Raw genomic sequence first — 21,993 nt, 5'->3', positions numbered from 1 at the left:
TTTGGATGTAAATAAGAACTTCTCTTGAAACAAAAAATGACATACTTCGCATTGTCATTATTATCTGGACAATGGAGTAATTGTATTTGTAACTGTGTGCACCTAACCAAATTTACATTGTGGAATTTATTTACTTATATATTTGATTGTTTATATTTTGTAGTGCTCAGGGAGGAATTGTTTTGTAGTTTACATGTCAATTTAGGTTTGTTTTCCTCATCCTTGAATCTTACCTGACTTTATTGTTGTCCTTATGCCACTGAGCAAGTTATTCTATGAGTTTGTCCCGTTCATACATCTTCTCTCCACTGCATATCTTCTTCTTCTCAGAGTTTCAACCTGGACGACAGTGTTTACGCAAAGTTGATTAACTGTGCTATTTCTTCCTTCTAAATGACCTCCCTACTTACCAAAAGTATATTTGGCCTTGTCTTCCTCTCACACTTGCTACAGTTTGTCCTAAGCACTGATCAGTTTCTCCTTTTTTTGACCGCTGTGTCATCGACATGAGCATCACAGTCTGCTACTTTGCCCTTTGTCCATAATCTAGATCTTTTCTCTGGAGGTGAATGTTCACCTGAAACCATCTCTACTTCCCTTGGAAGTATTAACTAACCTAGTCAATCTCTGTGTCAATATTTAAGAAAGCCCCATACAAATGACATGCAGGGCTAGCAGGGCTAGCAGGGAGTTTTCTTGGCAGCGGTGTGAGAATTCACTCTACTATGAAGTCAGGGCCTATGTAGTGATGCTGTGATGAAATCAACAATGTCTGTGGATAGTACCTGTGGGAATTGACTAATACAAGAAGCAGTGCAATAGTTCATCAGTAGATTGGATGCTTTGATTATCTTTGCTGATTTAATGTCTTCCAGTGGCTTGAGCTAAGGATGATAGGAGGGCAAGTCCAACTCAGTACCCCTACCAGATTTGTGCTTGGCTTTTATTTTTCTCACTCTTTACAATCTTCATACAATTTCATCTGGTGATGATTTCATTTCACCTACAAGCTCTTGTCCAAAGACCTCACACCCATCTCGTACCTTCTTCTCATCCACTCAAGCATAGGTAAATCAATGGCTCTCTTCCACCTGGAGCTGCTTGGCTTCATGGCCTTATGATAACTCCTGTTATCACTCAACATATATATTGCCCATTGTATGATGTCCGCAATAGCATTCAGTCTCTCATCTTTTCAAGTTATGAATTTATTCCTTCCACTATCTTGGCCAGAAGTAACCATCTGGTTCATTTCATCAGCATTAAAGTATTTCTTAGATTTGTGTGACAACCCTTTCCACCTAAAGATTCAGATTAAGACCAAAATGTACACGGCTGCACTTCCAGGTGAGCCCCTAATCAGCCTTCTCAACAATCTGAACTATGTAACAACATTGTCTGTGACCCTCTATACTACTTTTTTTCAAGCCTTTGAGAAACTTTACCACATACCATATTCATCTTTTCACCTCAACTTCCACCCCCTTCAAACATCAATCAATCAATCATAGTACTTGTAGAGCGCGCTATATACCCGTGAGGGTCTCAACTCAGATATCTCAGTATGCACTATATGCATTTTAGAAATGGTTCCTCACTCTTGTTTTTCAAATCTGACGTTTCAGTCATCTCCCCTCACTTCAAATTTCCTCACTTAAATCTTTGGTCCCCCTCTGAATACAAACGAAATGTCACCCCAACACCCTCAAGCATTGTTGCCTCTTTCCCATAATGCAGGGTATCCTACCTTCTGTTATCCTTCACTGGAATCTCTCCTAATCTTCACAAGATCTTCCACCTTTATTGAAGACCCCATAAGCTCCTTCTTCCAGTAGAATAGACCTTCTGACTCTGCCACTCCTCCTGGCCACCATGACAAGAGGTGAGAGCATTATGAGACCTTCCTAGAAACTGACCTGCAACATTTAAAGGATCTCTTGCGGTCTTCATCTTGCCTTGTGGCATCTATCACCCTCATTCATAATAGTTGATTTTGTTTTAGTATCTGCCTAAATACCCTCAGATGTGTCCTCTACACGGTACCCAGTTCACCAAATAAAAATGCATATTAATTTCATGTGCTTGCATGTTCTGTCCCATTAGGTTTCCTGTTGTGGCGGCGTAGTTTTGAGCCCCACAAGGGCTGAGAAGCGAAATTCATAGCATTCTTTCTTCAATTAAAAATGTATAATTCTCGAATTATCACAGCAATTTCTGAACAGCGTGACTGTCTTGTATCTATTCCAGAAATAGAATTTGGGCTGCTATTTTTTTAATTCTACTTGTCTGTTTTGAGATGGTGTGGATGTGGAAATCCATATAATCAAATTCAGGACACCCCAAAATTCAATTTACGTCTGGAAGCTGCAATCAGAGTTTGATCATGTGTTAAAAGACACTCTACTCAACCTAAGACCCACTATTAGTTTAGCAGACTAGAAAATAAGTAACTGGGACAACTCAATAACTGAGTTCCCGATCTGGGAAAAGTTAAAGGGTTTTATTACAAAATTCTTAGAAATCAAGCAATGCAGAATGAATTACATGAATGCCTAAATGCAAAGTTATACATATTAGTCATAAATAAGAAATATTCTAAGTCCCAAATGTACGGCAACATCATAAAAGTAGAAAAGGAAAAGTCCTATGTATGGCTCATTCCCAAATCGAGGGGTTCTTGTACACAATTCTTCATCCTACATACAGAAAATGCAGTTGCACCTGGCATGATCCAAAGTGTCAAACTATTCAATAAATCACAGCCGGAATTATCCTAATAATGCTTATAACAATCACCCTCTTTGAAGAAAGCTTCGATCAGCCTCTGCACTGTTGCTAACCAGAGAAATAAAAAATAATATTAAACAGTACCAATACACTATACACAGTTGAGCACTGCTAGGCCCAACAACGGAATTACAGCGGAAGAAAATATGATACATGTTTCAGTTTAGAAACATTTGAGCATTAATTCACAATACCTGCACTCCACTGCATCATCTTTGTCTTGCCTGTGAGGAGAGAAGATGTGCAGGAGAACGAGATGGGAGGGGGAAGAGCAGGAGTGGAGCGAGCAGCATCCGAACAGCATCCATAATAACTAATATGACATTTTGTGAAAATGTGGCACAACTAAATTGCACTAATAAACACAGTTCTATATGTTATAATAAACACGTTTCAATTGCAATGTTACTAATTCAGCATTTGCGCCTTGGACCTATCATAAAAATGATTATTACTACACTCAAAAGTATGCATTTTAAAAAAACTTTAACAATGGCAAGAATTTGTTTTTGGAAAGATGTGTAGCCACCCTCAGAAACATTTAATTTCTCACAAGTTTGTGCCTGAGTTAGTTATTGGTTTTGACTGCAGAGCTGTCAAACAGACCTATCCCTAGCAGTTTACATAGGGTAGCCTTTGAGTCTGTCTCTTTCAACCACTAGCTTTCTTTGACTATCCTCTTTTAGTTATACACTTGAGACTAACAATCAAGTCTTTGCTCAGCCCAGTGGAGAATATCATCTCTCACCTAATTCTAATAGTTGTATCCTTCTACCTTCTTTCCAATGCTTACAGTGAACTACATGAGATACTATTTTAACTATACCCCTTGCTGTCTTCCTTCCATGTATCTTGCTCTAATGTTCAAAGGCTGTATCCCTCTGCACATTAATCCCAGAAGTATTAGTTTTTCTAATGATTGATCTTCTTGTCTTCTATTGCACTATGGTTATCGCAGTCTTGATTTGTTTACTCAATCTCTTCATTACTGCTTAAACAAGTGTGCGCCCTTTGTTGGGCTGTGATTTAGGTAAACCCTTATAGTTTTATTTCTCAATGTGATTATCGTAATCTTGAGTTTCAATAATTTCAGTATTACCATTTGCAGGGACAGAAAAGTTATTTGCATGGTAATTGACGTGCACCCCTGCCCTGAGTACCTCATCTACACTGATGTCTGGATTATTGTTGTCACACAGATCATGCACGTGAGCCATGTCTCATGTATTGTGGTCTAGTTGGACATGGAGGGGAGTCCCTAGTGCTACCCTCATAGTGGTGGAAGTCTACTTCCTTCACTAGGAGTTAAGCAGCTCAAGCGCAGTGGTGGCAGTATACTGTGTAGGGATCATTAGGATTTATCAGGTTTTTTAAACATTTGTCACTAGAGTGAGGCTTACAGACTCACTCAGTGAAAGTTTTGCTGCTATGTGCTGAACTGACCCTTTGCCTACATTGGTTTGGTGTATAGTGGTGTGCATGCACGAGTGGTGTATCTGTGCTGGGCATATGTGTGCCTGAGAATGGTACAGCAAATGAATAATGCAGTACTGTGCATTGTATGCATGCTGAATATATATGCTGGATGTATGAGTGGTACAATACATGAAGGATGTAGTGCTGTGCAGTGCTTGCATAGTAACTACATGTGTTGGGTGTACGTGTGCTTACTACGTGTGGTACTGTACAGGGAGGATACAGACAGTGCGGTGTGTGTATAGGCTACATACATGCACTGGATGTATGTGTGCCTGTGAATTGTACAATACATGGAGGACCCTGGGTTCCATTTTGGGAGACCCAGACCTGCATGGTGAAACATAGAGAGGGTCCCCCCAGGTAGATTTGTGTATTGCTGCATTCCTGTTGCATTACTGGTGAGGGGCAGAGCCAGGCTTCCCCAGTACACTTCAAAGGGTGCTCATTGATTTAGTGAGAGTTCACAAGGAAGGGACCTGTGCACATCTCAGGAAGGAGATAGGGCTGATAAGAGAATTATAAAGAGTAGGGCTGAGGGCTTGGGCTATTCTCTTGACACATATCACTGTAGCTGACATCCAGGTGTTAACTCTAGTACATTCCATGGCTTGTGGTGTGGGGCAAACCAGCTTTGGAGTCACTTCTACTGTGGCAGACTGCTTTCAAGAGGAAGAGCGGGCAGAGGAGTGTGTACTTCAAAAGAAGCAGCACCCCAACATAAACTTCAACAACACAGAATCTAAATCACATTTGGTGTCTGGAAGCTAAACTGATTGTGTGTGCAGGAGAAGTTCTGAAAGACTTCTGCCTGTGACCAGAACGGGGGTCAAGGCTTGCTAGTCTCCCTGCTGGTTGAGGGAACATCACCCAGGGAATAAAACCACCTGCCCTGGCGCCTGAAGCACAAGTGCCTGTCTATTTGTTAAGACAGGTGTGCCTTGTGAGGAAGAGGAAAGCATTGGAAGGAGCAAAGTTCATTGGGGATCTCTGTTGAGTGGACTCCCTGTGTAATAAGATGGCTTCTGCACCTATCGGATCGGAGCCTGTGCGTAGTGAGGAGTCAGCAACCCTGTATGGCAGGGGGGCCACCGCAAGAAGATTGGTGTGCTGTGAGGGCTGTAGCCCTTGTGCAGTGGTGAGCTGTGACCCTGTGTGCCAGAAGGGGCCACCTCAATAGAAGATTGCCATGCTGTGACGGCCATATGCCTTGTCCTGTGGTGATCCACGACTCCATATGCCAGGAGGGGCCACCTCTGAGGACTTCGCTATGCCAAACGGGTTGGAGCTCATGTCCAGGGAAAATATGGTGACTCTGTATGCCAGAGGGAATCACCGGGAGCAACAAAACAAGCAACCTGATTGTCACAACCCGCTGGAGAAGTGAGGCCGCCATGGGAGTATCTGCGCACAATTATCAAGGCGTGAGACTCACTTCAGGATTTTCACATCATAACCCACTGGGGGATGAATTAGATACTTACCCTGCAAGGTAGAGCTGCAAAGAACTTCCAAACACTTTGGTGGCGCAAAATGAGTGCAGCCACTTGCAGCGAACCACCTGATTCTTCTGCTGGCTCTCCAAGCACCCGCGGATGGTGCACGCTCAGAAACTCCAGTTGCTCCAAGCCTACAGTTATGAGAAAGACTGATTGCAGGCCATTTGACCCAAGGTAACTTGCTAGCTCGTTAGCGCTAAAACACTGTTAACTTTTCAATAGAGGCAGATTGGACTCCTGAGATTCAGACTACTAGCAGAGCTTGCCCTGGATGTTGCCTTTAGTGAATGTGAAATAACCACAAGGAGCGAAGGAAGAAGTGGGACCGGTTGACCGCCCAAAGGAACTCTGGAGCCCTGACATCAGGGGTACTGTGTAGTTGTCTGTGAATGTCAGATTTTTCCTTTGTGTTAAAAGCAGTAGAAAAAAAATAATTATCTTTTTCATAAAAGTGAGTATTTGACTGAAAAATGTTTTATTGCTGTTGCTGTGCACTTTTTAAGTCGTGAGCCTGTAGTCACTCCCCTGTATCCACCTCCCCGTGAGTTAGCTTTGGACTGCTCAGATCATGCTTTTCCTGAGAGTCAAGTGCAGAAGAGGCACTCTGAAAGGTGTCTTGACATGAGTTTTTCTCTTACATGAAAGCTTCATAGGAATATAGCCAATATAAAGGTACAATATTTTTATGCATTTTCATATTTCATGAGCACAGTGTGAATATGCCTGTCCACTAATGGTTTATCCCACCAAGTGGATTGCCAAGAGGCCCAGAAAATGCATCAAATTAATGTAGAAACAGATACCATGGTTTTCAACCTTTTTTCTCCACTCAATTAATGCACTTACAGTGATGTTTGTTGATGCAAGAATGCAGACGACAAATATCTAGCTGAATGTGTTTTTACTCTCTATGCATCACTGGGATATTTACTTTAAAACTATTTTGTTTTGTTTCCTCTTAGGCTGGTGTTTCTTCAATGTAAAAGAGTGCTTCAAAGATTTCAAATGAAGGAATGGACATTCAGACTCGAAGTGCAGAATGAGGCAGCTCACTTTAATGCAGTGAGTCTGATAGTGAAGGAAGTTTAACAGCATGAACAGCTTGGTGAACAATAACTGCATAACAAGTCAACTTTCATATGGAAATCTATCTTCTTTACATCATATTTTCTATTCTTATCACTAAGAGGCTTCCTGCACAAGAACACTGAAGAGTGGATTAGTACTGGCGTCAACATCCACTGCTTTGTTCATTGTGAGTTAACTAACACATGTGTGTACTTTGTATTCTAGAATGAACTGCCAGAAATTGTGCTGGTAGAGGTGTATGTATAACATTCTCATGTATGTTTTCATATTAATTGTAATCATCACTAGACAGCAATGCATAGCAAAAATGTACAGCTAGTAAGGGAGCTTTGCTAAAAATACAGAGTTTAACTTATAAGTAGAAATGCATTGTAGCAGGATCAGAAACTTCATAGTGTGGTTAAAAGTGATTCATTAAAAAATGTTTTAACCAATCTTTTATGTTGCACTTTTTCACAATTTCTGTCATTGCACTCTCTGTCAGTAAGGCATTTACCTTCGAACTCACTGATGCATCTCAAGGCTACTTTGACTCACACCCCTAACAGTCAGTATACCTGGGGCTTTTCACTTCATAGTACAGCTTGACCAATCCAATTATTTGCTTGAAAGCAACTGCACACAATTGGTGTTATTTGAACATTTATTCGTATGTATTTTTCTGTGTAATTTCTTAGTATGATTCTTAATTTATGCTCTTGAATTAATATTGTTTTAACTAATTTCAAACAAACGTATTATACATTTCGAGAAACTCTTTTCTTCTTTGAAATAATTTAGTGCCTTAGGTTATATAATCTGTCCCATTCGATAAGGCACTAGCAACCCATACAGTTCTGCTTGACTCCTCTCTGTCACAATGAGAAAGTCTTGTATTGTTTTTGAAGTTACTGTCAGTACTTCCTGTGCCTTTTCTAAAGAATAAGAACAGGAATGGCAAAGTCTTTCTGCTTTGTTTATAGATAACAAGGGAAGTAGATCCTGATATTCCCGCCTCGTATCCCCATCAGATGTGGACTATCCAATAGTTATCACATTGATATGTGGCGTATTGCTGAGAAAGACTAGAACCTACCAGGCTTTGATGCTGGTAAAATCCCACCCGAGAGATATCGGGAGCCCTCTCACTCCGTTCTTGGCACTCCGCACAGATGTGTGCACTTCTCCCCCGATGTGCTCGTAAGCATTCTTAAATCAACATAAATGCCTCAAACATGCCATCTCCTATATTTGTATGAAAGTATTAATGTGGTAATTGGGAGACAGAGATGCAGACAAATCACTGACCATCTTGTAAAGTGTGGAAAAGGCTGCTTTATTGAAACAGGTACACATTAACAGCTTAATCGCCTTACAAAGCTACCACCTCACTAAACATCCAATAACTAACCAATGTCCTACCACCACCCTTACTGTCCCACCCACAATACCCACCCCTCAAGTATCTCATTACTATTGAAGTACATTGTTGCATTTTCAACTTTAACTTACCCCACCAGCCCAAGACTACAAGTATTTAACTCTAAGCAACTAAACTTGTGAAACTTGAACTTCCTTCCTACTCTCCCTTTCCCCATGTTTCACCAATGACAAGGCCACTTCAACTTCTGTAGCCTCCTGGAAAAATCTCCAGGCCATCGCTACCCAGAAAAAGGATGCTTACTGACCCCCCGAACTCCCTGACCTCCCCAGGGCTTCCAGTTTACCTACAGATATTCAGCGCCCACCTCTTTCAATTCCAATAGGAACAACTCCTTCCCTACCAGAGAAAGATGAACACCATTGTTCCGGAAAAAATCAACGTTGTCATATTGAAAATCTGAGCTACAAATGCTACCAAACCAAGGTCCATGTCATTTCACTGAATTGTGTAGGCATGTTCTTACCTCAGCCAGGGTTACAGAGGGAGCTGGGATCCTTTGAGCTTGGTTTGAGTTAAGCCAACTTAAGCATGTAGGATGCTAGGGAGGGTCACCTATAAAAGGATAGGGAACAGGCTACTGTCTATGCTGTTTGAAGAATGATGTGGCCACAAGTTTCCTCCACACCCACAGCAGGGGAAGGGGAGTCAATGCTTCATATTACTGCGGGACCTGATGCTTATTGAATCGCCAGGAGACAAAGCATTTACTGCACCAGTGACATTGTATGTAAACATATTTATTCAGATGCAACAAGGAATGGACCAGATGTTCATGCTTTAGAGCCATCACAAAGGTCCCACTCACTGTCTTTAATGTATACTTCACTGTGCTTAATTTGAGCCGGTGGTTTCCGGTGTTCGGCACCGCACTTTATTATCAACACCGGCCCTTATGACAGCCTGCCACATGGTGGCGCGGTTTGTCCCATTTTGTGAGGAGCACAACAGCTGTTGTTTAGTAACTAGATATACATTAGAATCACTAATACCTACCACCTAAAGTCTGAACTGTCATACTTGCATGAGTGTGATGGCTAATAGTGATAGTATTGTCTCTGGCATCATTCATGGAGCAATAGGTGGTGCAAGCTGCTGTGGCCTCCTGACAAGGGCCCCAGCACTTTTATTTTTTACAAATTCAGCACAGATTCGTTCATCTCATATTTACAAAGAACTGCTTGTGTTCCATAGAGACACCTCTTTCCTTATCATGCTTGCAAAGTGTGTGGTAAATGCTGTCTTTATCCGTCATGAGAAGGAAGTGGAAGGAAAAGGTTGCGAACCCAGTCAACGTTCTATTAAATGTTGCTAAAACAAATGAATAGAGGACCATGGTGACAAAGCAGTGCTAAGTTAATTTAGGAATTTAAAAAGCTTACAGCAGTTTCTGCATAAACATGGTGAGGACTACAACACATGGCTGCACTTAGCAAATGCCTGCATGCATGGGAAGTAATTGTTTTGTATACCCCATGTAACAAACAGAAATACATCATGTGCATCTGTTCATGGCTCAAAATGCACTTTAATGCAGTTGGTACTTTCCACTTTTCTAGCCCCAAAAGTAATGTCATGAATATCTCTATTGCAATGTTGTTAATAAACCTTCAACACCGACTGCAGTCTGGGGAATTTTCATGCCACCTTCACATTTGCACCTTTCATGTGACTCCGGCTATGGAAATGTGTGGTGATGTTGTTGTTACTACATTCCTCATCCAAGAGCAATCTCCCTGGAATGTGGTGGGAGGAGTTTGCTGTAAGGAAAGTTCTATGACTGTCAGTTGTTGCTAAAACTTCAGAGACTATGGCCAATAAACCTTCATGTTTAAGGTTGACAAGTTCCCTGAAGCCACGAAGCCCTGGATAAGGTAACCTCATTTCGCATACTGCTGCGCTGCTGTTCATGCGTTTTACGCTTTTTTAAAACCCCGTTTTCTATTTGGTTTTATTAATTTGGATTTCCCCTGTTTTTAAGTGTGTGTTCCCTCCCGGCCATTTACCTGCACTATAATTGTTGGAAATCACCGCTGGTCGAGCGGGTCCGGTCCCGGGGATCTGCCTTGGCGCTCGCCATATTGGGAGCGAAGGAGACACTTTTGGGCGCCATCTTTGAGCGTTCTAGCGCTCTTGCAACTGATGAACCGCCTACTTAAGGCGTCTGTATCTTGGGGGCTTGCCTGGATAAGGTAACCTCATTTCGCATACTGCTGCGCTGCTGTTCTTGCGTTTTACGCTTTTTAAAAGCCCCGTTTTCTATTTGGTTTTATTAATTTGGATTTCCCCTGTTTTTAAGTGTGTGTTCCCTCCCGGCCATTTACCTGCACTATAATTGTTGGAAATCACCGCTGGTCGAGCGGGTCCGGTCCCGGGGATCTGCCTTGACGCTCGCCATATTGGGAGCGAAGGAGACACTTTTGGGCGCCATCTTTGAGCGTTCTAGCGCTCTTGCAACTGGTGAACCGCCTACTTAAGGCGTCTGTATCTTGGGGGCTTGCCTGGATAAGGTAACCTCATTTCGCATACTGCTGCGCTGCTGTTCATGCGTTTTACGCTTTTTAAAAAACCCGTTTTCTATTTAGTTTTATTAATTTGGATTTCCCCTGTTTTTAAGTGTGTGTTCCCTCCCGGCCATTTATCTGCACTATAATTGTTGGAAATCACCGCTGGTCGAGCGGGTCCGGTCCCGGGGATCTGCCTTGACGCTCGCCATATTGGGAGCGAAGGAGACACTTTTGGGCGCCATCTTTGAGCGTTCTAGCGCTCTTGCAACTGGTGAACCGCCTACTTAAGGCGTCTGTATCTTGGGGGCTTGCCTGGATAAGGTAACCTCATTTCGCATACTGCTGCACTGCCGTTCATGCGTTTTACGCTTTTTAAAACCCCCGTTTTCTATTTGGTTTTATTAATTTGGATTTCCCCTGTTTTTAAGTGTGTGTTGCCTCCCGGCCATTTACCTGCACCTTAATTGTTGGAAATCACCGCTGGTCGAGCGGGTCCGGTCCCGGGGATCTGCCTTGACGCTCGCCATATTGGGAGCGAAGGAGACACTTTTGGGCGCCATCTTTGAGCGTTCTAGCGCTCTTGCAACTGGTGAACCGCCTACTTAAGGCGCTCTATTTTGCGTGCAGCGGTGACGCGCAGCGGGTGCGCCCTCGCTGCGCCTGAGTCATGCCAGAGTCCTGCCCGTCTGCGCTCGTCAGCGCTAGGAGGCGCTGGGCGCGGCGGTACTCTGTTTTCCCTTTTAGATGGCTATTCAGTACTCTAGGGAAGAGCTTCTTAGACTGCGGAACATCCCCTTCTCCTGTAAGTCTGCTCCTTTACACCCTCTCTGTGGCCCTTATGATTGCCCTTGCGGTAGGCTGTGTCTCCCCATCCCCACTCCTTTACCTGTTTCTATGACACCCCTTTGCTGTGTGGATTCTTGTCCGGATATCTCTACTCTTCATATACAGCCATCCTCACATTTAAAGATCTGGCATCTTAACGTCAGGTCTTTCCCTAAACACTACCAAAATATTCATGACTTGCTATCTCAGGAATCCCCTGATATATTTTGCATGACCGAGACTTGGCTGCTGGACGAGGCCACGGCCATTATCAATCTAGCAATCCCTTCGGACTATGCTATTTTTACGCTTAACCGCAATTCCAGAGGAGGATGTATCGCCATGGCTATAAAATCCTGCTATCCCTGTATCTGGAAACCTATAGATATAGCTGGCTGTGAATCCGCTTTTTTTGCTGCCACTATCAACCATCATTTCACTCTGTCTGGGCTGGTGATATATCGACCGCCAGGCAGTGATGTACTATTTAGGAAAGCGCTTCCTGAGCTTGTTAGCCCCATGGCGCTTGCCTCAGCTAATTTTAGCATCATTGGGGATTTAAATCTCCATTTTGATGCTTCCGATACTCCAGCGATAAGCGGCATCCTTGCTGATCTAGAGGCTCTTCAGCTATCATAGCTGATCCACCACCCCACACATGAGGGTGGGCACACCTTGGACCCATTGTTTACCAACATGAGTGTGGTCAAGGTTAGTCCGCCTAGACCTATAGCTTGGAGTGATCACCATCTCATTGAGTTTCAGGTCACTACTAAGGACCTTCTGTATAAAACATCTGACAGATCTATTTTTAGACGTCCTTGGAAAAAACTTAAACTCGCGGAATTTCACCATTTTCTGGAGTCCTCCCCTTTTGCCCCATCTGAGGATGTTGAGTCTGGATATACCCTTTTTTGTGACTGGATCACTAAAGCTCTTGACGTCTTGATCCCTACGGCATGGAGTAAGAGCCGCCGATCAGGATCCAGTCCATGGTACAATGACTCCTTACGGCTTTTGAAAGCTACCTGCAGACAAGCAGAGAGAGCATGGCGTAAGACTTATGAGGTGGGATTGAAAACCTTCTATCTTGCCAAAGTTAAACTCTACCATCGAGCCGTTTGCAGAGCCCGTGCAGCGTATTATTCACATGAATTTAATACGAGCCCTAATCCCACAAAGCTGATTTTTAAAGTCTTAAAAGATCTTACGGCTAATAGAGCCTCAGTGCCTGAGGTCTGTTCACCATCTCATTGCGAGGCTCTCGCAGCCTTCTTTGTTGATAAAGTGACTACTATCTACCGCTCCTTCCCTAATACTACGCTGGCAAGTGTGGAGTTGGGTTCCGCTCCTTGTAACAACTTGACTCTCTCAACACTCTCAGCTCTTTCAGAGGAGGAGTTGGAGAAACTGACAGCTAAAGTGAAATCTGGATCTCCTGTGGATCCACTTAGGCCAGCTCAATTTAAAGACTCAGCTGCCTTTTGCCTGCCCCCTATTCGTCATCTTATAAATCTATCCCTCTCTTCCGGTATAGTCCCCTCGAGCTGGAAACAAGCCTATGTTACCCCCATCCTGAAAAAAACGTCACTGGACCTTCTAAAACTCGAGAATTATCGTTCTATCTCCCTTCTTCCATGGGCTGCGAAGGTGACAGAAGCCCATGTAAACGGCATTCTGTCCAATCATCTTCAGTCTGCCAACATTCTAGACCCTTCGCAGAATGGCTTTCGTGCTGGACACAGCACTGAGACAGCCCTTCTTTCCATGGTTGAACATCTGCGCGCTGCGTTGGATGCGGGTCAAATGGCGGCACTGGTACTTTTAGATCTCAGTGCCGCCTTTGACACTGTTTCCCATGCAATTCTTCTGCAGCGTTTGGGAGAGGCGGGCGTCAAGGGCGTGGCGCTGGAATGATTTTGATCGTTTCTTTCTGATCGTACCTTCCGGGTCTCTACGCCTCCCTTTGAGTCTAAACCCCATAGCATCGAACAGGGAGTTCCGCAGGGATCGGCATTGAGCCCCACGCTTTTCAATCTTTATGTGCAGCCGCTGGCTGCTGTCGCCAAGCGTTGGGACCTTACAATGGTGTCTTACGCTGACGACACGCAGCTTGCGGTTGCACTTAGTGAGGACTCTGATCCTGCCGCATCTAATTTTCGTGAGGGTCTCAGTGCGGTGGCTGGATGGATGACGGCTAATTGCCTGCAGCTCAATGCTAAAAAAAACGAGGTATTGATTGTGGGCAAACAGAGTAACCTTTGGGGCGATAAGTGGTGGCCAGCCGATCTTGGCCCCACTCCGACCCCGGTTGCTGAGGTGAAAAATCTGGGCGTTTGGCTGGATTCTATGCTCAGTTTTTCTTGTCATACCAAGAAAATAGCTGCGACCTGTTTTGGCTACCTACGGGGGCTTAGACCGGTGCTGAAATTTTTTGGCGCTCCGACTCGTCAATTGATTATTCAGGCAGTCATATTGTCTCGGCTCGACTATGCGAGCTCGTTGCTGCTTGGGGCCAATCAAGCTGAAATTATGAGACTGCAGCGCGTTCAGAACGCTGCAGCTAGGGCGCTAGTCGGTCTCCCTAGATTCCGCTCTGCTAGAAGCACTATTACCAAGCTCCACTGGCTGCCTGTGCTTCAGAGGATATAATTTAAGACTCTATGTCTTGCCTTTAAGATATTAAAACTTCCCTCTCTTCAGATATTGGGGCATCTTATTCTTCCTTATACTCCTTCCCGTCTGCTGAGATCTTGTGGACAAAATCTAGCTGTAGTCCCTCGTTTTCTAAGGAGCAGGTCCGGCGGCCGCTCTTTTAGAGTGCTTGCTCCTAAACTCTGGAATTCTCTTCCTGCCCATGTGCGTGCTCTTGATGACCTTCTGACATTCAGGAAAGCCGTAAAAACCTATATCTTCCCAAACAGTTGTTAACTTTCCTTATTCTGGATTCTCTTTTTCGCTCGGTTTGTGTTGTGTTCTTTTCCAGGCGCAGCGCCGGGACGCCTCTTAGCTGGGGCAGCTGTGCGCTTAAAAATTAAGTTAACATAACATAACGTGTGTACTTGCCAGAAGGGTCTCTGTTCCTGTCTGCTTCTTTGGAGTGTTCAAGGCGGATGCTGGGGAATATGTATTCTTTGCGGAGACCCTACTATCAAGCCATTGCTAAGAATTGGATGAGCGTATGTTTTTTTGTTTTTGTTTTTGTTTTTATTAAACAGTTCGACCAAAGCACACCAATTGATTAGAAGCAGACGACTTCATCATTTCTCAGTGACATCGTATACAATACAAGAAAAATTACAGTTATCATATTGATTCGATCACGGGATATCAAGAGTGTCAGTGTCAATCTGCTGACCAGGTGGGAGACAGATGTCACCTCTGTAACGGTTCCATGCTCCCCAAACCTTATTGAATTTACCAGGGCATCCTCTAGCTATGAAGACTGACTTTTCCCTGTACATGCAACAGTTTAGATCATCCTTCCACCTCCTCAATTGAGGCGGCTGACTAGCGCCCCACTGCTGTGTGATGTTTTGTTTTCCTATCATAGAGGCTAACGTTGCCCATTGCGTAGTGTATGTGTTGAGATCTGTGGGCTCCCAGACATTTAGTGTGCACCTCTGAGCTTCTGATTGCATGTCCACTCCCAATATCGCCCACAGTGTGTGGTGGATGTCTCTCCAATAAAGTTGTATCTGTTGACAGCTCCACAGTATGTGGATGAATGTTCCCAATTGGCTTGGATTGCAACCACTCGTGGGGAAGAGATCGCCCCTTGCCAGTCCTCGTCATCAAGCTCTAAGCCATCACTGATCCATTTTCCTTCAAGGGTCAGTAATGGATCTTCCATGTTGTTGATCAATTTCCTAAATATGAGGGAAATGGTTTTCTCTGGGAGATGCCAGTCCAGTACCCTGTCCTACAGGAGGGAGGCGTCCGGGAGTGTCGTGCCACTAGGGATATGAGAGAGTAACGCATGGCGGACTTGGAAGTAATGGTAATATTCAGTGTCTGTCAAACTGTACTGTGTTTTGAGTGACGCAAATGGCCGAACTGTTCCCTCCCCCCAGATGTCTTTGATTCGCGAAATCCCTATGAGGTCCCATTTATCAAAACCCTTGGATCTCCAGAGGTTCCCCAGTTTCTCCAAACTCCACAGTGGCGTGGCTAGTGTGAGTGTGTTCTTCCACTTCAGGTGTTTACAGCCTGTGTGCCATATCTGGACAGCGTGTGCTGTAGGTCCAGTCAGTGGGAATCTATGGAGGTTGGCGTATAATGCTCTTGTATAGTCTCCCCCTGGGAACTGCCACCTATCCATGGCAGGATCATCCGGGCGGCCAAAAACCCCATGGTTGATAGCCGCAAGCTGAGACGCCCAATAGTATTTGTTTAAGTCAGGAAGACTAATTCCCCATCGTACTAGTTAAGAGTTAACTTGGAGAACGCTATACGGGGCCTGCCATCCCAGAGGATTTGCCTCTGATGACTCTCAATTTTTTTTAAGTAAGACGTTGGGACCGGATCCATCGTGTTTTGGAGTGCATATAAAAACCGAGGCAGAGCCATCATTTTAAATAGGACCGCCCTGCCAAGCATGGAACGAGAACGGGAACTCCAATGTGCGACATCTTTCTTAAGTCTCTGCATGGATGGGTCCAAATTACGGGCAAGGATGAGCGTATGTTAATGTGCCGGCATTAACTTTCTATTTAAGTCGGCAATATCGGCATAGAAAGGTGTGAGCCAAAGATTAGAGTGTAAGCGTGTACACAGTGAACAATAGGAGGCACAATTATTTCAGTGCAGTGCTTGTGCAGTGCTTGCGCACTTACCGTTTAGTCGTCATTGCAATCGGAGGCACATCTATCATAGGGTCGTGCTCGCGCACATAACGTTTCGTCACAGTTTGTCAGAGCCCTTTGTGCTGCTGATTCTGCTCGCTGATCCTCGAGCATGATTACGTCCTACGAACCCGTATGGCACGTTGTTGGCCATATTGGTTTGGGGACTGGCCGACTTACGTGAAGAGAAAAGCGTCCTCATGATGGCATATTTTTTTCTCTTTTTTCGATGATGTGTCTCTGCAGACAACTGTGATGCGTACAAATATACTGTGCGCTACTTTGTGATTGTGTTCTGTGATACTACATCCTGGGACAATGTATCCTCCCGACTGTGATACACACACAAATACTGTGCGTTCCTGTTCAATTCGGCAATAAGCAACTGTTATATACACACGTGCATGTTTGCTGCATTATTTCCAGTTTAAGGGCACACATTTAAGAGTGCACTGTGAAGAACATTTCTACAGTTTGGAGCTCAAGTCTTTAATCAACCGTGATATTCACATATGTAATGAAGTTTGGTGTGTCTTGTTTTAAAGGTCTGTGGTTTATACACACATCATAGACCATCAAATGTGTTAAAAAGTGTTTAGGCAGTTATTGTTTTTTTGTTTTTATTTCAGTGTTGGTCTTAAGGGTGTTTAGTATTGCTACTAGGGGTGTTTTACCATGCAAGTGCTCCACCCCCTTTTCTCCAATCGCCTGGTGTCCCACCAATTCCATGAAGAAATTGGTACAGAACGTTTACAAAGTACGAGTGAGCTCTAGGGGGAAATAGATATTGTCCAGAACACAAAAGGTTCTTGTTGGAGCATAATTTGGGATTTGAGGGACAATTTGTTTATGAGGATCTTCCACCTTTTTAGTTAGTAGAAGATGAAGAGGATGTTGATGAGTATCAGTTGGTGGAAAAGAAACTTGAAAACGAGTTTAATATACAGCCTAGCTTAATTGTAAACAGACACAAGTTTTTTACTAGAGAGGAACAGCAGGATGAGTCCATTGACAGTTATGAGGCTGTTTTATGCATGCTTGCTGCAGAATGTGATTTGGAAAATTTTACATCACAACTTATTCGATACCAGATAGGTGTGTGCTGTTGGGATAAAAAAAAGTCCAGGAGAAATTACTAACTATGACAAATCCCACTCTTATTGAGACTATCAACATTGTGAAAAGCATATAGTTATCTCGTAAATCTTGTAAAGAATTGACATTGAAAGAACAGAGTGGGGTGTCAGTTATGACTGGAAGTGGGAGTAACAAACAAAATGAGCAGAACAAGAAGTTTCCAAAGAAAAAGGAGAGTAAAAATATTTGTTTTAGGTGTGGATATCCAAATCACAGTCCCAACGGTCGGCCATACCCACGAAAAATGTTAAGTGTAGAACATGTGGTAAAGTTGGGCATTTTGCCAAAGTTTGTAAGTCATCTAAGAATAAAGTCAATGCTGTACCGGACAGTGAGTTGTGGGGCAGTTCTAAGGATGAGGAGGTTGTGGAAGAAGATTTAGTGTTAGTCGTCCAAAGAGGTGAGTCCAATTGCGTCAATCCATATGAAGATATTGTTGTTAATGGCAAGGTGTTGAGATTTTTGATTGGTTCTGGTGCTAGGATGATGATGGTGACTGATGAGTTGTTCCTTGAGGTATGGGGTGAAAGGAAACTACTCCCACCCGATAGGAATCCAGTGACGTATGATGGGAAAAAAATTTAACTGTCTGGATATTTGGAATGTCACTTGAAGTTTAAAACTATTTTTGGTAAGGTTTCTGTTTCTGAAAAAGGTTTAAACATTCTTGGGTGGTATCATCAGGGTTTGTGCGGCATGACACTAAGGCCTGGAGGAAAAGTTCAAGTTTCTTTGGCCATGGAGTAGCTGCGGTCAGTGCAGGTAACAGCAGTGGGGCGGAGGGGCATTGGGGGGGATTTCGAGGGACGATGCCGAGGGAAAATTAAATAAACAATTAATTTTCCCTCTGCATCACCACTCAACATCCCCCCCAATGCCGCACTACCGCTATCACGTGCACGGACCGTGGCTGTCATGGAGGGAGCGTCGACTGAACAACTTTCTGGTGAAACTGATCCCAAGTCCAAGTGGAGTGGTTTATTCAAGTCAGTTTTCTGTGAGAGGTGTGGGAAGGATTGAAGGTTTTGAGCATAAGATCAAGGTCCAAAGTGGATTCATCACTGCCAAGCATAAACTAAGGAACGTACCTTTCAGTGTTCATAATGAACTAGCTGAAATACCAAAATTTTTTTTGAAGATGGTGTCATTGAACCCATCAAATCATCTCTTTGGTTGTCTCCTTTGGATTGCAAGGAAGACAAATGGTCAGTTAAGAGTTTGCATAGACCTTAGGAGTCTTAATAAGGCTATTTGGGTAGATTCCCATCCCTTACCCCGCATAGATGATGTCATCCGTGCGTTTGCATACAGTAAGGTATATTCTAAGATCAACTTAGTGTCCGTTACCATCAGATTGAACTTGATGAGTCATCTCAACACCTTAACGTTTCAGTTTAGGAGCATGTCTTTTGGCTCCGCGTAAGCCGCTTCTGTTTTTCAACGAGTGTTAGAGAATGTACTTAATGGGATCAAAGGTATAGTAATTTTCCAGGACGATATACTGGTGACCGGTGAAGAGGATGTTAGTCATGACAGACGTATGCAAGAAGTGCTCAGAAATTTTCAAAAATCTGGAGTTATAGCCAATCTTAAAAAATTTGAGTTTGCAAAGGGGAACATTGAATACTTGAGGCATGTTATCTCTGAGAAAGGAGTAGCACTAAGACCTGGATTGGTTGATGCAATTACAAAAGTGCCTGTGTCCTAGAATAAGGAACATGTGGCATCTTTCTTAGGCTTATGCAAACTTTATGCAAAATATATCAAAAACATTGCTGCAAAACAGTTCATGTGAGGGAACTTTTAAAGAAGAAAAAAACATTTGATTGGAGCCAAGGTGAATGTCAAGCACTCAAATATGACATTGTTTCCACTGGTGTTTTGGCACCATTTGATCCTTCCAGAGAATGTATCATCACTGTGGATGCTAGCAATGATGATATGGGTGCCACCTTTGCTCAGGAGAAAAGGACCATCGAAATGACTGTTGGTTTTGCATCCAGGTCTGTAAGAGAAAACAAAAAGGCATTTTTGATCATAGAAAAGGAATTGTTGGGCTGTTACTAGGTGGTGGAACACTTCAAATGTTTAATTTGGGGAAGGTTTACTCTCATTACTGATCACAAACCTTTAGTCAGCATTCTTCGGGTCACGGCTATCAAGGAGCACATTTGTACCTCACACTGTTTTAAGAGATAATATTATTTTGTTTGGGCATGAAGGACATTTGGGTCTGATGATCACCAAGAAGAAGATTAGAGACAGTTAACGGTGGTTGGAGATGGATGCTGACATTACTATAAGTGTACGTGCATGTGTTACATGTGCCACCAGCGATAAGGGTTTGAAAACTGAAGCTGTTACTTTACAGACTATCAGGCTTCCCCACAGTGTATGTTCTAAACTTGGTATTGATTTTATTGGTCCCTTCAGTACCCTACCACGGACGTTTAGATTCACCATTGTGGTTGTAGATTATTATAGCAAGCGGTGGCAAGTTAAATTCATGAATGAACCCAACACCTTAGGTGTCATTAAGTTTTTGAAAAATGTGTTTATAAGAGAGTGTTGTCCCAAGGAAATCATTTCTGACAACTGAGTGCAATTTGTGTCCAGAGAGATGAGGGTTTTCTAGGACACCAATGCTATAAAACACAAACGTATAGCCTTGTATCACCCCACAGGCTAATGGACTCATAGAAAAAATGAACTGCACACTGGTGGAGTGTATTCAGTGGGCTGTTCAAAACAGGGTGGAGTTATGTGAGGCTGTTGCGAGTATGCTCTGGTCCCACCGGTCCAGTCCCAATGCTCTTACTGGATTATTTCGTTTTGAAATCGTGAGGGAGTGTGTACCTGCATCAAGGTTATTTCCCTCATGGTTGAGAGAGTGTCAACTGAAATCTGATCAGGTGGTTACTGCAGATAAGATTGTAAGACCGAGAGTTCAAATGTTTCAGGCCAAAATGAAAGCTGAATATGATGCTAGGCACAGAGTCAATGGAAGTAGAGACAATATCAAAGTTGGTGCATGGGTGCCTGTGTAAGATCCCACTCATGTCGCCAAAGGTAAATCTAAATTTAGAACACCTGTTAAAGTGGAGGTTGTTGCTAGAAATGCTGTCCGCACAGAAGAACGTGAATGGTGGAACAAGAATAGGGTGGTGAAAGTGGAGCAGGACAACAGTTCTTGTGGAAAAATAAAATTACGGAGTTCCTCTGCAGACAAGTTTGTTGTTGGGGATTCCAGTCTTAAAACTAGTGTGCGAAATACACTCTCTGAGGGTACTCATCCTGTCAAACAAAGGAGTAAATGTATTATCACTAAGCCTGTCAGATACCGTGAATAGTTACTGTAATGTGTGCAAATTATTCGTGTTTTATTCACGTTATAAAGTGAAGAGTCAGTTCTATATGGTATGCTTTATTTATGAAGAACTATTGTTTTGCCACTCTTTAAATTTTTCAATGTCATGTAATTTGTATGAATTTCGAGTTTCTATATTTTGTTGTTTGTAAAGATGGGAGATACTGTGGTATGCTAAATGTGCATAAGCTATTGTCATACTTGCCTCATCAAGGTTGGGTCAATGATTTCCAGTATATCAGTAACTCCTGTCACAGCAGATATTGGAATTATGAGTTTTGCGGTTTTTACTCCATACAGTACATTGCATTCCCCATTAAATGTTGGTAGGCCAACCTCAGTGCTTAATTTGAGCCAGTGGTTTCCGGTGCTCGGCACCGGCACTTAATTGCCAACACAGGTACTTATGACAGTCTGCCACAAGGTGGCGCTGTTTGTTCAAATTAAAGATCAGCACACAACTGTTAATTATTAATTAAATAAACCTTCAAAGTGACTAATACCTGTAGCCCAAGCCATTCTCATAGCTTTGTGGGCCCTGAATGGTCTGAATGGGACTCTTGTAGGAGTAGTTGCCTTGGTGCTGTCACTGGCAGGGCTGGCAGGGGCAATGGGTGGTGCAAGCTGCAGTGGCCTCTTGAGGAGGGACCTGGCACTTCTGTTTTTTACAAATGAAGCACTGCCAACCCTGCTTCAAAAACTGGATCTTTCATATTGAGAGACATTGCGTGTTAAGGAATTTTCATTCTTATTATCATTTTTCAACTTGACATGAAAGTCGTAGCTGTGCTGCTGTAGGTCTGTGACATCGCATGGATGCAGATAGAAGTTCTTTCTAGATTTCACAAAGCTGTCGCTTGGAGAGCTGCAACAGTCGCAGTTTTCTAGGAATGCTTCTAGGATAATTTTATTAGGATTTTAAAAAGATAAAAGCACATAGGTACAGTTCACAATGATACTAAAATAAAAGAGAAGGAAAATACCACCAGTTCGGTAGAATACATCATTAACAGTAGACAAATTGTCGCAACTCATGTCTTTA

General features: G+C 43.2%; 1 protein-coding gene across 2 annotated transcripts in view; it reads left to right on the top strand.

Moving 5' to 3' along the window:
• The window catches only part of LOC144772549 (transmembrane 4 L6 family member 5-like), a 360,840-nt gene extending 353,553 nt beyond the window's left edge, over positions 1-7,287 (top strand). For both annotated transcript variants that reach the window (XM_078656970.1, XM_078656969.1), the window contains exon 6: positions 6,725-7,287. In XM_078656970.1, the coding sequence (XP_078513096.1) occupies positions 6,725-6,745 (21 nt within the window). In that variant the 3' untranslated portion in view covers positions 6,746-7,287. The remainder of the gene's footprint in view (positions 1-6,724) is intronic.
• The last annotated feature ends 14,706 nt before the right edge of the window (positions 7,288-21,993 follow it).

Source organism: Lissotriton helveticus, chromosome 8, assembly GCF_964261635.1.
Source record: "Lissotriton helveticus chromosome 8, aLisHel1.1, whole genome shotgun sequence".
NCBI lineage: Eukaryota > Metazoa > Chordata > Amphibia > Caudata > Salamandridae > Lissotriton > Lissotriton helveticus.
The sequence above is the reverse complement of the archived record's forward strand: the minus strand, read 5'-3'. Positions and strand labels throughout refer to the sequence as shown.